A 13391-nucleotide genomic window follows, 5' to 3' on the forward strand; every position below is an offset into this window, starting at 1 on the left:
TAGCACTTACTTTATCCCCAGGCCATCCGAGCTCCTGAAGATGAGTGGATCCCTCAGGCCACCCCGCTGGATGTACTCAACTGTGAAGTCTGGTGTGGGGAGACAAGAAGAGGGAAGGTTTAGGAGAAACTCCTTCAGGGGAGTATAGACACATTGAGGTTGAAAAGGACCTCTGGGATCCCTAGTCCAACCCTGCTCCTCACTTTTGTACACTCCTTCAGAAATCCTGGAACTCCTTTGCAGCAGTTCTGAGAGGCAGCATGGTGTGTGCTGCTGATAAGCCTCAGACAGGACCCCTAAGGAGGGTTTGCTCCAACAGGCTGTTCCTGACAGGTGAACAGCCTGGATTTTGGTGCTCACTTCCCTAGGAAGCTCAGAGCCAGGCAAGAGATGCCTTGCAGAAGTGCTCCTCCCTGCTGGTAAATCCTCATGAGAGGCTGTGTGATGAAAAGCCATCCCACGGAGCCATGTGCATGGTGAAAGGAAGGGGAGACATCCCACACAGTCCTTGAATTAAGGATCTGGTAGACATGTGGCTGCAATTACAGGTGCTGACCCGGGCAAATCCTCGCATTCCTGGCTGCCACGTGTCCCAGCAAGCTGCAGACTGGCTCTGTGCTCTCTGGAGCAAGCAGCTTCTATGCCAATTCCCCACACAATCCCTGGGACCAGCAGCCCCAAGACAAACCTTTGCCTTCCATGAAGACCACAAAAGTGGAGTTGAACTTGTTGGTGGACAGCTTTTCCTCGAGGTCAAACGTCCTCTTCCCTTCGATCTCGTCATCGGAGATGCCGTCGTCCTCATAACGCCGCCTCATCGTGCCACGCTGAGGGGAGAGATAACACCAGGAAGGGAGAAGTTACAGACCAGGAAGGGAAGCTATGGACCAGGAGGAACAACCAGAGCCTCATCCCAACCTAGCACAGCTCAGCAACGGCCTCTAGGGGAGCCCAGGTCTGTCCTGAACCCACAACATACCACGGAAACATCAGCTTTGCTCCTCCTCCAAACAGATTTGTGCTAATTGGGCTGTATGAGAGACAGATAATCACTCCTAATGAATTCCAACACGGAAATACGGGAGAGAGTTTAGTGTAACTGAGGCAAAGAGCAAAGAATCAGTTCCCCACTTTTACAGGTGCATCAGTATTTTGCTGCACTGGAGGTAAAAGCACTTGTGAGTTTAAGTATCTGCCAGAACACCAATGATAAAAAAGAAAAATCTCAAGTTTTCATCTTTGGCTGTGCCTGTACACAAAAGGTGATTTCTTCCCTTGTTTGTGTGGGGAAAAATAGCAGAGTGGAAGGAACGCTTTTTTTAGAGAGTCTCGTAAGCACATCTGTACAGGGATTCTTGACACACATCCTCTTCTGGCATTGCTGGATCTGGAAGAAATTACTGTCCCCAGCTGCTGGCCACCTGGCCAGAGAGCAGAGCCCTGCGTGGGAATGCTCTCTAAATCCCCTCAGATAAAAGGCAAACCTGCTCTGAATTAGCCAAGCTGCCTTCCCCTAATTAGGGATGTTCCCCTTATCAAGCGTGCACACCAACTGCTGGGCCAGCAGACAGCCAGGGACACGATGGGGCAGGAGGTGACACAGCTGTTAGCACCTGCCTGCAGCAGGAGGGGCAGTGTCACATCCCCTGCAACACCACCAGCACCAGCCTGTGGTAAGCTCACTGGAGAAAGAGGAATGACTCCCTCATACAGCAGCATTGCTTTAAATATTTTTTTATTATTATTATTAATTGTATGAACCAGTGCAGGAGCACGTAGGGACACACACACAAAAAAAGGCTTTTCCCCCACCCCCTCCAACATTTAATTTTAACTCCCAGTTTTAAGCAGGCTGATAGATGCACAAGGGAGTTCCCCTGCCATCAAGACAGAGTCATTCACCTACTGTTAACAGCCCATTTACTCATCTTTCCAACCCTCTTCCCAAAAACCTGAGCGAGGAGGGACACAAACAGCAGCCAGGCAGGAAAAATCGGCTGCTCCTGAATGGGGCACTTCAGGCAGAGTCTTCAAGATCCTGCAATCAGGGACTGTCCAATGGCTCAGAGGATTAAACAATCTGGAAAAGGGCTGCTATCCTTTGTCTTAGGCCATCACTAAAGATGAGTGGGATCTCCCCGTTTTTAACAACACAAAAACTCACTTTACTTACAGGTTTTTACAGAGACACTTGTATAAAGGCAGGAAAATGCATTTTAAAAGCATAGGGGGGTGGCACCAGCAGAAGTGATCTATTCCTTGGGAACACTTGGAATTTCACGCTGCTAAGGTTGGGCTGCAACACACCAAAAACTGGAACTCCCAAATGCTCCCTCTGCCCTTAAACTGAGTCTGGCTTTTCCAAGGGGATGCATCAGAACTTGAAGTCAGAGATGCAGAGTTGTTATGACTGTGTTATAATGGATGATTAGCACACCTCATAAAGCACTTTTCTTTAAAAATCACGGACTCCATGAAGCCTGTGTGGCACTCAGCTTTAAAATGAGGGCACAGGGCAGAGAGGGCTCTGCACTGTGCAGGATTTAGAGACAATGAGCCAACCCCACGCTCAGCTTTTCCTGAAGAACTCAGCATTTTGGGGAGAGGCCCATTTCATCCTATTCCTTACTAAACCACACCAGAGACGTTCAAGGCACACCTATGCCAGGCAAGGATGTGAATCACCTTCCAATATGACCAAGGTTTCACTTTTCCCAATCCGAGGCAAGCCTCGGACTACAGGCAGGCAGCTCTGTCACTGATCAGAGGATGTGCACGATGAAGACGAGGGTTCTGCAGTCCATGTTCTCACCTGCTTTGGGATCAAGTGGGTGGCAGCTCATTGCAGGACCAGGCTGCTTTTTGACCTGCTGCCTTACTCCAGACACTCACTTTTAGAGGAAAAAGTGTGTCTTTTGTCCTTGCTGGATTCAAAACCTCACCTTTTGGGGAAAAAAGGTTTGGCATGGAAAATCTGGCAAGAAGAAGCTATGTCCAAAGCAATCCCTTAACAGATTGTATTTGACTCCCTTGGCTACACTTAACTAGGAGCAGGGGTTACTGCACTGGACTGGAACTCAGGTGAGTCCCGTTTGAGGACAAACCTCGGGATATCTGGGCTGGAATGCAGCTCCAGCCACAGACACGATGACCAGGCATTAATTGTGTGTCCTTCTGGAAGTGGCACCGAGCCAGGCTCTGGATTGTGTAGAAGAATCTGTGGTCACAGAAACGTGACCATGTGGCTGGGCCTGATTCGGATCCTACTGGTGCCATGGGTGGATGCTGGAGATGCACCATGGCACGAGGGAGCTGTTGAGACTCTTTTCCCAGATCTCCTTCACAGCACAGCCTTCAAAGCATACAGGTTGGAACCTTCAACCCAAACCATCCCATGATAACGCAGCCACACCACAGAAGTGCAAACAACAGCAAACAGGCAGGAACACCTTAAACTTGAATCCCTTTGCAATGAGGAAACAGGGATGCAAAACACAGAAGGAAGGGGACTGTGTCCTCCAGCCGAGCAAATTCCAAAGCCTATTGCTCCTGTCATCGGCAAGGCATCAGCCACAAACCCCCTCCAGCACCCAGCTTTGCCTGTTCCCATGGGCTAGGGAAGAGTCTGGCCTCCTAATTGGCCCAGCATGGAGGAGAGTAGGATCCCAGCCATGACTGAGGACCCAAAAGCACAATGCAAACAGCTCCCATCCCATCGGACCCAGCCGGGGCCACACTGCTTTCATGTCATTGTTGTCTTGGGAGGGTGGGGAAAAACAATATTTCAGGGCCCCAAAGCAGGCAGGAGGAAGGAAAGGCTTCTGTGCTTCCAGGCATGCGTTATGGGAAAGGCAGCATCTGCAGGAGTTTTGCCCTCCTGGAGTCTGCAGCTTCCTCACAGCACAGGGACAGAAACCACAGACCCCACATCCCCAAACTGGGTCTCTCTACGAGGACAGATGTGCTCAGGGGATGCTCCAAGAGCCCCTTTTTTTCCGATGTGCCACACAGGGAATTGCTGCCTGGAAAAATAACTGGCTACAGGTGACACCTGCAAAGCCATGACAAGCTAATGCCAATCTCACCCCCCCCCCCCCCCCCCCCCCCACTACTACACACCTAGAGCTGTGCAAATCCTTCTGACAGCACTAAGTTTGACCTCTTCCCAGGAAGAGCTGGCTACCCTTGTCCCACAGCCGGTGCTAGGGATGGGGCTTGGCTGAGTATCCCTTCCCAGCACATTCCCAGAGCTCATCCAGAGAACAAGTCACAGTCCTGGACTCTTAGACTAGAACTGCTTCTTCCTGGGAGTGACTCCAGTATTGGGAGCCCATCCAGTATCAACCAGTTCAGCCAGGGATGCACAGCTTCCCAAAATGAGATCAGCAGATGTCCCCAAAACTGCCACCTGTGACAATGTTCTGGGTGAAGTTCAGCTCCAGTGAAGCAGGGACCCAGAGTCAGGCACATTACATTATCTGTCAGACAACCTCAGCATTCAGTATTAAGCAGATATTTAAATATCACTTTGTTTTCTCAGCTTTCTCTTAGGATTCAGACATTTTTCATCCTGCTGAGAGTTTTACTAAGAAAGAACTGACAAGTGACCCAAACCTTTTCTCTCTGTGTCAGGCAGGGTCAAGATAAAGACAGTTTATTCATCCTCCAAGACCAGACAGCCAGCAATTCCCACCTAAGATACCTGTCCTTCACCATTCCTTTCTGACCCTCCTCTGAATGGATACCATTCAATTAATGGAGGAAATAGGAAGCATGACTATTAATCCTGCTGACAACTATTCCTTCTGTTCTGATTCTTTCACCTGCATTCTCCTTCACCCAAGGATTCCAGGAAAGTGCCTCATGAAGTTCCAAAGTGGCACTCTCCAAAACCCTTCCTTGGAAACCTCTTTCCACCAGCAAGCACTGCCTCCATGGGGCACAGCTCCCTCTAACAGCAAAGGAGCTGACAGTCAGCTGAAGAGAGTCAGAGAACTCCTCTCCTGTGAGGTTTTTTTGAGGGAAGAATGAGTACAAAGTCACATTTGAAAAAAAAAAGAACAAGCCGTCCTTTTGCTGAAAGAGCCTCATGTATTTAAAGAGTGAAACCAACACACACCACAGTATTTTAGTCACTTCCTGTCCTGTCTGCTGCCATCCCCTCCCTCAGCTCCATCTCCAAGTTGCCAGGAACCTCTTCCTGCCATGCCATAGCTCCTTCCTCCTCAGGAGACCAGAGCACCCCTTGCTTTTCCTCTTCCTCTGTTTGCTGTCTTTCCAGAGCAGCTTGCCCATGTGAAGCCCCCCACAACCCCCTTCTACTCCTTTGACATAAAGAATGCAGGAATGTTTCACCTCCATTTCCAATCCCAACCTCATCTTGCTGCAGGTTTTTTTCTCCCTGGCTCCCAGTGTATCCACAGAACTGGGTGACTTACCAGTACATTTCTTCCTCACCCCATCCCTTTGCAGGTTTACTCTGCTGAAATGCACCCAAATTGATAACAAATCAACCAGCTCAACTCTCCTCACCTAAGGAATTTAACTTCTCACATATTTTTACAGCAAACAACTGTGGCTCTTGTCCAGATAAATCCAGACCTGTAACATTCAAATCTCTTGATGGGTGTTCTGATCTCCAGCAAGTACCTGAGGGAAACCCAGAATTCTGCCTCTGAGACCTCGGGCTGAGAATCCTCAGCAATTTTAGCAGTGGCAAAGTGGGAAGAACACCTTCCATTTCTCCAGGGAGACACAAAGCAGCCTGACAGGAGGATGGACAAGCAGGGATGCAGCCAGGCTGTGATCAGACAGACCCAGGGCACAGCAGGTGCCAATGCCAGAATGGGCTATGCAGGGAAAATCCTCCCTTGCCCGTGTTTCCAGATAGAGTGTGAAGAACCAAGGCACCAAGATTATGACACCCAATCAGCAGCCTGCCAGGTCACTGCTTATCTTAAGCACAAGAGCTTTTCCTTTCTATATTCCTCTCCAAGCCTGCACCTGCCACTTCAGCTCTTGGGCTGGGCTCTAAGCTCTGGAGCATGAGCACAGCATAGAGGCAGCAGGTTGGTTCCTGCCCTCTGTGCCTCTCCCACCTCCAAACCCGGACTCCCCACTCCCCCAGATATGGCAGGCACCACTTAGGATCTAAAGTACAATCCCCTTAAGAGACTCAGGACAAGAGGAACCCACTGAACTTAACTCAGGTTTAATGCCCCTCACCACCTCCCATTTCTCTCAAAACCTGGAGTGCGGGATGGGCATATCCCAGGTGGCACAACCCTGGACAAAGACGGACTCAAAGCACCAGGCTGAGGAGCAAACAGCATCTACACAAAGCTGGAGCCCTTCCAGCCTTCCTAGCTCCAGGAGGGATTCCTCCTATCACGAGCAAGGCTGGCAGCACTTCAGAATGACCGGGGAGAACGCTTTGGTTTGCACTTTTGGGTTACAAAATTGAATGCACGTGAGGAGTAATTGGGGAATTGGAGCAAGGCAGGTGGGGAGGGAGCAGGGAGAGGCCAAAGAGACTCCACAGCTGCTCCCAAACCACACAGTGACCAGCCAGAGCAGCAAAACCACGAGGCAGAGGAACATGCTAGATCAGATCACAGATGGGCAGCTCTGGCAGCAGTCCCAAAAAGGAAGTGCAGCTCCTACAAAAGGATACGGCTCCTCACTCCAGTCATCTGCAGCCTCTGTCACACACAGCCACTGTCCCAACGGGCTTTGGTGGCACTGCCAACCCCTAGAGTGCCCATCTCCACCAACAGCCATGGCACCTGGACAAATCCTGCCTGGAGATTCCATGAAAGCCTGGAGAAGCTCTTGAAGGACCACCTAACTCTCCACACATTTCAAGGCTGAACACTGACCCTCAGTGCTAAAAGCCACCCTTCGACATTCAGCCTCCTCATTTCTGGAGAAGACTGAGAAAACCCCTCGAATTACATCCCACCCCTTCCCAATCAGAAGAAATACAAGGAAAAAAAAACCTGCATGGAGCCCTTTCCCTGCCTGGTGTCCCCAGCACAGGCCCTATGCAATCAGGTAGATGAGCAGTGTTAGCTCTGCTCCTCCTTTTCCTTTGTGCAGAAAGGCAACAGAATCTCTCCCAAATGGAACAAAAGAGACCAAACTTCTCCAAAAAAGGCTGGCTTGAAAATTATACACATTTAATTCATATTCCCACCACTGAGCCCACACAGACCAGGAGGCAGAGACCAGGACAAGGGACAGACAGTGCCATATGTACTCAGAGGTGCAGCTGATCCAGTAGCAGGAGGTCAGTCCCGAGTGACTTCACTCCTTGCTGGGGACCTCTCTGTCTCCAGCACACTGAGAGATCACAGAACTAGCTTGGATTTTATCAGGGAAGTGCTCACTCTCCAAATTTCTCAGTGTCCCAACCCAGCTCTGCCAAAACCTGTTGCCAGTTCTGTCCCATCAGCCAGCCTGAGCGAGGCTGGACCACAGGAGTACTGGGATAACAAAAACACAGGAAGCTTTGAGGTTTGTACTGCAATTCCTGCTCAGCTGACACTGTTTTTTAAAGGGAACAGCAGCAGGCTGGCTGCATTGCAGGCTATAGGGCTGAGGATGCTCAGGGAGAGGGAAAACAACCCAGGGCCATTGGGAAGAAGATGGACAATGTGGGAATCCAGCTACTAGGAAGGATATTTCCTCTGGATTCTGTGCTGTTACACCGTCCCTGCACACACTCCCTCCCCCTCTCCTCCATAAGGAGCTCAGCACTCTTCCCTTCCTTACTCCAAATGGGGCAAAGGGGCTCAGTGACACATGGAAATATTTATGCACAGCAAATTAAAGGCACTGAGGCAGCCTGACCTTAAAGAAGCATGCACTGCCAGCCCTCCTTTCAACTTCCAGCTGCCTCAGCTCGATCCCAAGATTACTGCTCCCAGGAGCCAGGGGTACGTGGAAGAACTAGGAGGACTTTTCTCATGTGGTATTTTCTCCCAAACTCTGTCAGGACTGGCTAAAACACAACGGGATTGTGCCCTGAGCTCCCAGCCCTGAGGACCAGCATGAACAAAGCTCACGGAGCCTCTTCTGTGCTTGACCTAAAAGGGCATGTGGGGGCAGCTTTATTAAAACTCTTTTATGTACACAGCAATGGCTAAAATATGGAAAATGCACTACCCTGCAACCTGGGGCAGAGCCCAGCCCAAAAACTTCTCTGGTTCAAGTTCCTGGAACTTCCAGAGGGATTCAGAATCCCTGGACAGCCAGCTCATTGCTGTTTACTCCCAGAGCTGTTGCTACAGCAACAGAGATGCACAAGCATGGACACAGGAACGGGACAGAACCCCTGTCCAACAGCTCCATCTCCTCTTCCCAATCACGGATTCCCAAGATACACTTTGCCATCAGGTTCACCTGAACCACTCCAAGTGGCAGAAAGCAGCACCCACAGCCAGCTATGGATGTTCCCCACCTGGTTCCCAAGAACTGGGAAAAGAGGTAAACAGGGAGCATCAGCAGCACAGGGAGTGTAGGCCACTGTGGGAAGGGAAGACCAACACCAAAGTTCCTCACAGCCCCCTAAAGGCTCAGCCATCATTTCCTCCTCTGGAATCAGCAACACTCTTCCCTCAGCAGCAGCACCAGAGATCTCATCCTGAAGGGAATTGCTTCCTTTATACACTTTCAGAGGACAAGATTAGGGCAGCACCTTGTTTCTCCACCTTTTGAGCATATCACCATTTTCCCACATGTGCCCTTTCCCCCCCAAACCTGTAAATCTGGGTGGTTCCTGACATAACTAAAAGGGCACTGGGGGCACAGGGACTGCTCTCCTGACTTGTCAGTGTCACTTCCAGCTGGGATAACCCCGGGAAAGTTTATTCCTGGTTATTACAGGAACATAAATGAAGCCTGCAGAGATTGTTTGGTAACTCATAGGTAACTTGCAGTGCTCCTGTGGTGTTTGGCTCCTTGCTTAGCCAGCACTGCAGCTTCCAGGAACACACTCAGGGCACAGCCAGGCTTGGGACAGTAAGAATCCAGCAGATATTTACCTCCTGCATCCCTCTCTGCTGACAGGGAACAGCATCCACTTGGTTTCAGGGACATATTCTCCCAGGGACCAGCACAGTCATGCATCTGGCAGGATCTAAATGCTCACAGGGATTTCTAAAGCTTTCCAAGAATAGCCTTCAGTTGCTGCTAGCTTCCACCAAAGCCCTGCCCAGACCAAATCTGAACAGCCTCTGAATTATTTAGAGCTCATTTATTACACCTGGGTCATTTGGAATGACTCATTTGTAGTGCCTCCAGTTTGAGGCATGTGGGAGAGATTAATTACCCCTCTTGCCTGGGTCCTGTCTAGACTGGGCAGCTGAGGTGTGTCCAGCAGACCAGGGACATTTGGCCAAGGCTGGGTTTCACACAGGGCACAGAGGAACTCCAGGAAAGAGCTTGGCTTGACAGGAATTGCCAGTGTCACATTTCAAACGTGGGGAAGAGGGAGCAGGTGATGTAAAAACACCTAAATTCTCACTCAGTGCCTGGGGCTCACCCCATGCTCAATATCTGCAGGGAGCAAAATAGGCAGGGTCACGCCAGCACACTCATATAGTCCCAAATCAGTGAGAGCAGCCCTGGAAAAGCCAGCATCCAGCAGGACTGGCCTCTGTCACCCGCCCCCCCCCCCCCCCCTCCCCCAATACCTGGGAGTAACAAACACCAGCAATCTCCAGGGATCATTACCTGGCAGTGAGCAGCTTTACAGGACAAACAAGAAGTTGTGCTGAACCTGATGGGATTGCTCCTTGCATCCCATTGTTGGGATACTATGAAACATTCAAGATGGAGCAACGCAGGGAAGGCAGGAAGCTGCATCCTCCTTTCCTATCTTACCTGACACAGGCAGCCCCCAGCCTGCTCCCTCTCTCATCTTTGAGAGGCCATTTATCCCTCAATCTATTCCTATCCTGTGAGAAAAAACTGTCACAAGTGTCCTGCCAACATGTGTGGGCCCCACAACTTGTGTCCTGCACTGACATCACCCCATCCATCCTGCAGAAGGGACACAAACAAGTTGGAAGCCACAAGATTCCAGCTGTTGGGACTCTGGGCACTGGCCAGAGCCAGCAGTGCCATCCCTCAGGCGTGGGTTGAGCTTAGATCACTCCACAGGACACAGGGCTGCAAGAAAACCCTTGTCCTGCACACTCCCCAGGCTCCATCCCCCAGCTGATGGCTCCACATGCTGCAAAGCTCATCTGAACTCTCCCAGGGGATAGCGTGGACACCGACATGTAAGGGCAGGTTTGGTAACTGCTGTTTACAGGAGAGGCCATGGCTCCTGGCTGGTAGGGACAGGCAGAGTCTCCTCTCAAATTTCACACAAGGATCTCACCAGAGGGCAAGGCAGTGCTAAGGCAGGACACAGACTGCCTCAAGCCATGGGACAGAGCACTTAACTCCTGGGCTCCCCTCTCACCTCCCAGATTCCCCAGCACCCACAGCACTCGAGTCTCCTGTTCCACCAGCCTATTTCCCTCCATGGCTGTCAAAACCCTTCCCACAGCCAAAATAAGGGTGGCACTGCACCCAGGCAGGGATGGTAACTCGGGGCCAACACCCCAGCAGGAGCTGTGGCTCAGCCCCCAGGGAGAGTGAAGCTCTTCCTCGGGCTCTCTCCAGCAGCAGAGCCAGTCTAAGAGGTTCCTACCCCACCCTGTCTCCTCATCTCAGACTTCCAGCCCCATCAGGTTTGCTCACTACTCCAGCACAGGCAACAGCTGGGATTAGATGCCTCCCCCCTGCCGACTTCCATCCAAGGCATTATCCACAGTTACTTGAGGCAACTTTCACCTCAGGGCCATCAGCTCCCAGGTGCTCACCGAGGGAGGGAGAAAACTTCTTCAACCAGCTCAGCTACATCGGCAGTCCTAACTGGGAGCCACACCCTGAGATACAGACCGGTGGGAAGGCTGTGATGGGCAGGATTTGTCCTTTGGATAATGGCACTCTCCTGCTGTGCTCCCAAGCCATTCCCAAGTGATCTGGTGCTGTTGCCGTTCATTTCTCACCCTGAACATTGTCACTGCAAGTACACGGCAGCACTGTGGTAATGTGCTAATCCCAGCCTGCAATTCACAGGGCCTTGCTAGTCTCAGTTCACAGCACAGGCCCACCAAAATGAGCCCTGGAGCAGGCAGAAGGTGAGATTTCCTCACACTTCCAGCAGCCTGGAATACGGCAGGACTGCTCTGCAGAAGTGCAGGCAGCCTCTGTGAGCAGCAGGCCAATGGATCTTTTTCTCCAGCGCCCTCAAGGAGTCCAGGCTCCTCGTGGGGTGCCCAAGAGCCTGGTGTGACATGAGCTGGGTGCAACCACCCAGTGACAGCCAGCAAAGACTTCCAAGTCTCAGAGAGGGACCGTGGCATTGTTAGTGCCAGGGCTGGATTGTCACTCAGGCTCAGGACACAATAGAGCATTTCAGCTCCTCAGTTAAGGGCCTGCAAAACACGCAACTCCAGCTTGAAATGCTGGCACCTCAGCCCAAGCCCTGAGAACTGCCTCGCTGGGGAGCTGGGCAGAACAACATTCACACAGAATTAGCATGAAACTACTCCACAGTGCCTGCAAGTCCCATCTCCACTGCTCCCAGTGCCTGGCTAAGGAACACCTATCTCATAACCTGCTCCTCTGGGTCCCCTCCACATTCAGCAGCACCCACTGCCTGTGTGAGCCTCCCAGAGCTCACCAGGACACAGCTTCTCCCACAGATGGTCTTGGATGGGTGCAAAACATCCTCCCAGTGATATCCCTGAGTTCCAGAGCAACTCACCCAGACCTGTGTTATCCTGGGAGTCATGGATATAGAGCCTGAACTAGGAAGCAAGTACAGTTAGGGCAGTGCAATCCACCTAATAAAAGTGTCACTGTGCCACACAGGCGTGTGTGAACGGGCACAGAATTCCTGCAGGAACATGACCACACCTGAAGCAGAGGTGAATTTCCCCTCCAAACCCAGATGTTTCACCAACACTGATAAATTCATTCAGGAAACAGACATACATCAGATTTTTGCTGAACCAGAGGTAGGTGACATTAGTGCAAATTAAATAAAATAACACAGAACACTCAAGATTTCTTCTCTGTCCCGATGGAAACCAGTCAGGAAAAAGATGCTGTCAGTGTGATTACCTGACACACCACAGAACAAACTTCCCCTGCCATCTCACATGGTACCATCAAACCATACAATTAATTCAGCCCCTTCACCACCATAAACTATTCTGGACCAGGCTGTTTGGCAGGTAGGACTACTATCACACCTGGATTGGTTTTTATAAAATACATTTATTTATTGCTAGTTGAGCCCCAGTCACACACCAGAAACACAGCTGACAGCAGCAGAAACACACTGTACCACCAGCTCACCACTTTCCTGCTTGGAACTTTTCACTTAGGCCTACTCACCCAGCTCCCAGTATTCAAAGGGGATATTTGAGTAAGTCAAATCATACTTTACAGAAGAAAAATAATCATCTTTTAAGGGTCCTTCAGCAAGAGATCATCACTTACACAGCAGGAGCACGTAATGAGCTGGAAGTTTCCAGGAAAAGCATGGCAGGAGGTATGAGTTAAGCCTCACCCACCACACAGGGATCATGCCTCGTCCTTTGTGCCTCAGGCCAGCACAGACAGCACACGAGGCCACACAAGTCCAGGTGAGCCTCACCCTGCTGCCCATGTGCCTTCCCAAACCCCCTAAGCACGGAGCTCATCAGCAGGCATTTATCCAGCTTAGCATATTCTGCTGGAGCCCAGCCCACCTGCACCAGGACACCAACTCCTCCTGAGTCTTATTTGAGAGATAACAAGTGTTTTTAAATGGACAAGTTCCTGGCTGATAGTCCCCTTCAGCTGCCATATCTTTATCCAGATCTTTTGGTTTAGTCCTGGATCACTCCCCAGTCTAACCAGCACCCTGAGCTGCATCCTGCACAGCTGTGGGAATAAATATGTCAGGATGAGGGAGGAGGTGGGACTGCTGCTGGTGCCAAATTAAAACATCCACCAAAGCATTCGGGAACTCCCCAGCACCCAGAACTGCTCATCTTGAGGATGAAGCTTAATGCCAAGAACCACCCAGCTTCACACCAAATGATTACAGAGAATTAAAGGATAAGGATTTACCTTTATGGGCAGCACCTTGAATGTGAGGGTACAGGTACTGCTGTGACTCAGAGAGGGACTCCAGCACAGAGCTGCCACTTGCCCCCCCAGGGGTTTGCAACTGCCTCAATACATTGTGGGAGATACAGCAGCTTCCCTCCTTCCCTGGGATCTCTGGGAATATCACTCTAAGAGCAACTGCTCCCAAGCTGTTCCCAGTTACAGCCCAATTC

General features: G+C 50.8%; 1 protein-coding gene across 2 annotated transcripts in view; it reads right to left on the reverse strand.

The window, feature by feature from the left end:
- KDM2A (lysine demethylase 2A) overlaps nt 1–13391 on the reverse strand; it is a 33711-nt gene that overhangs the window by 18044 nt on the left and 2276 nt on the right. For both annotated transcript variants that reach the window (XM_083863911.1, XM_083863910.1), the window contains exons 4-5: nt 689–827; nt 11–89 (exon numbers count right to left, since the gene is read on the reverse strand). In XM_083863911.1, the coding sequence (XP_083720037.1) occupies nt 11–89; nt 689–827 (218 nt within the window). The remainder of the gene's footprint in view (nt 1–10; nt 90–688; nt 828–13391) is intronic.

This window comes from Zosterops lateralis (genome assembly GCF_965231275.1).
Source record: "Zosterops lateralis genome assembly, chromosome: 6".
NCBI lineage: Eukaryota > Metazoa > Chordata > Aves > Passeriformes > Zosteropidae > Zosterops > Zosterops lateralis.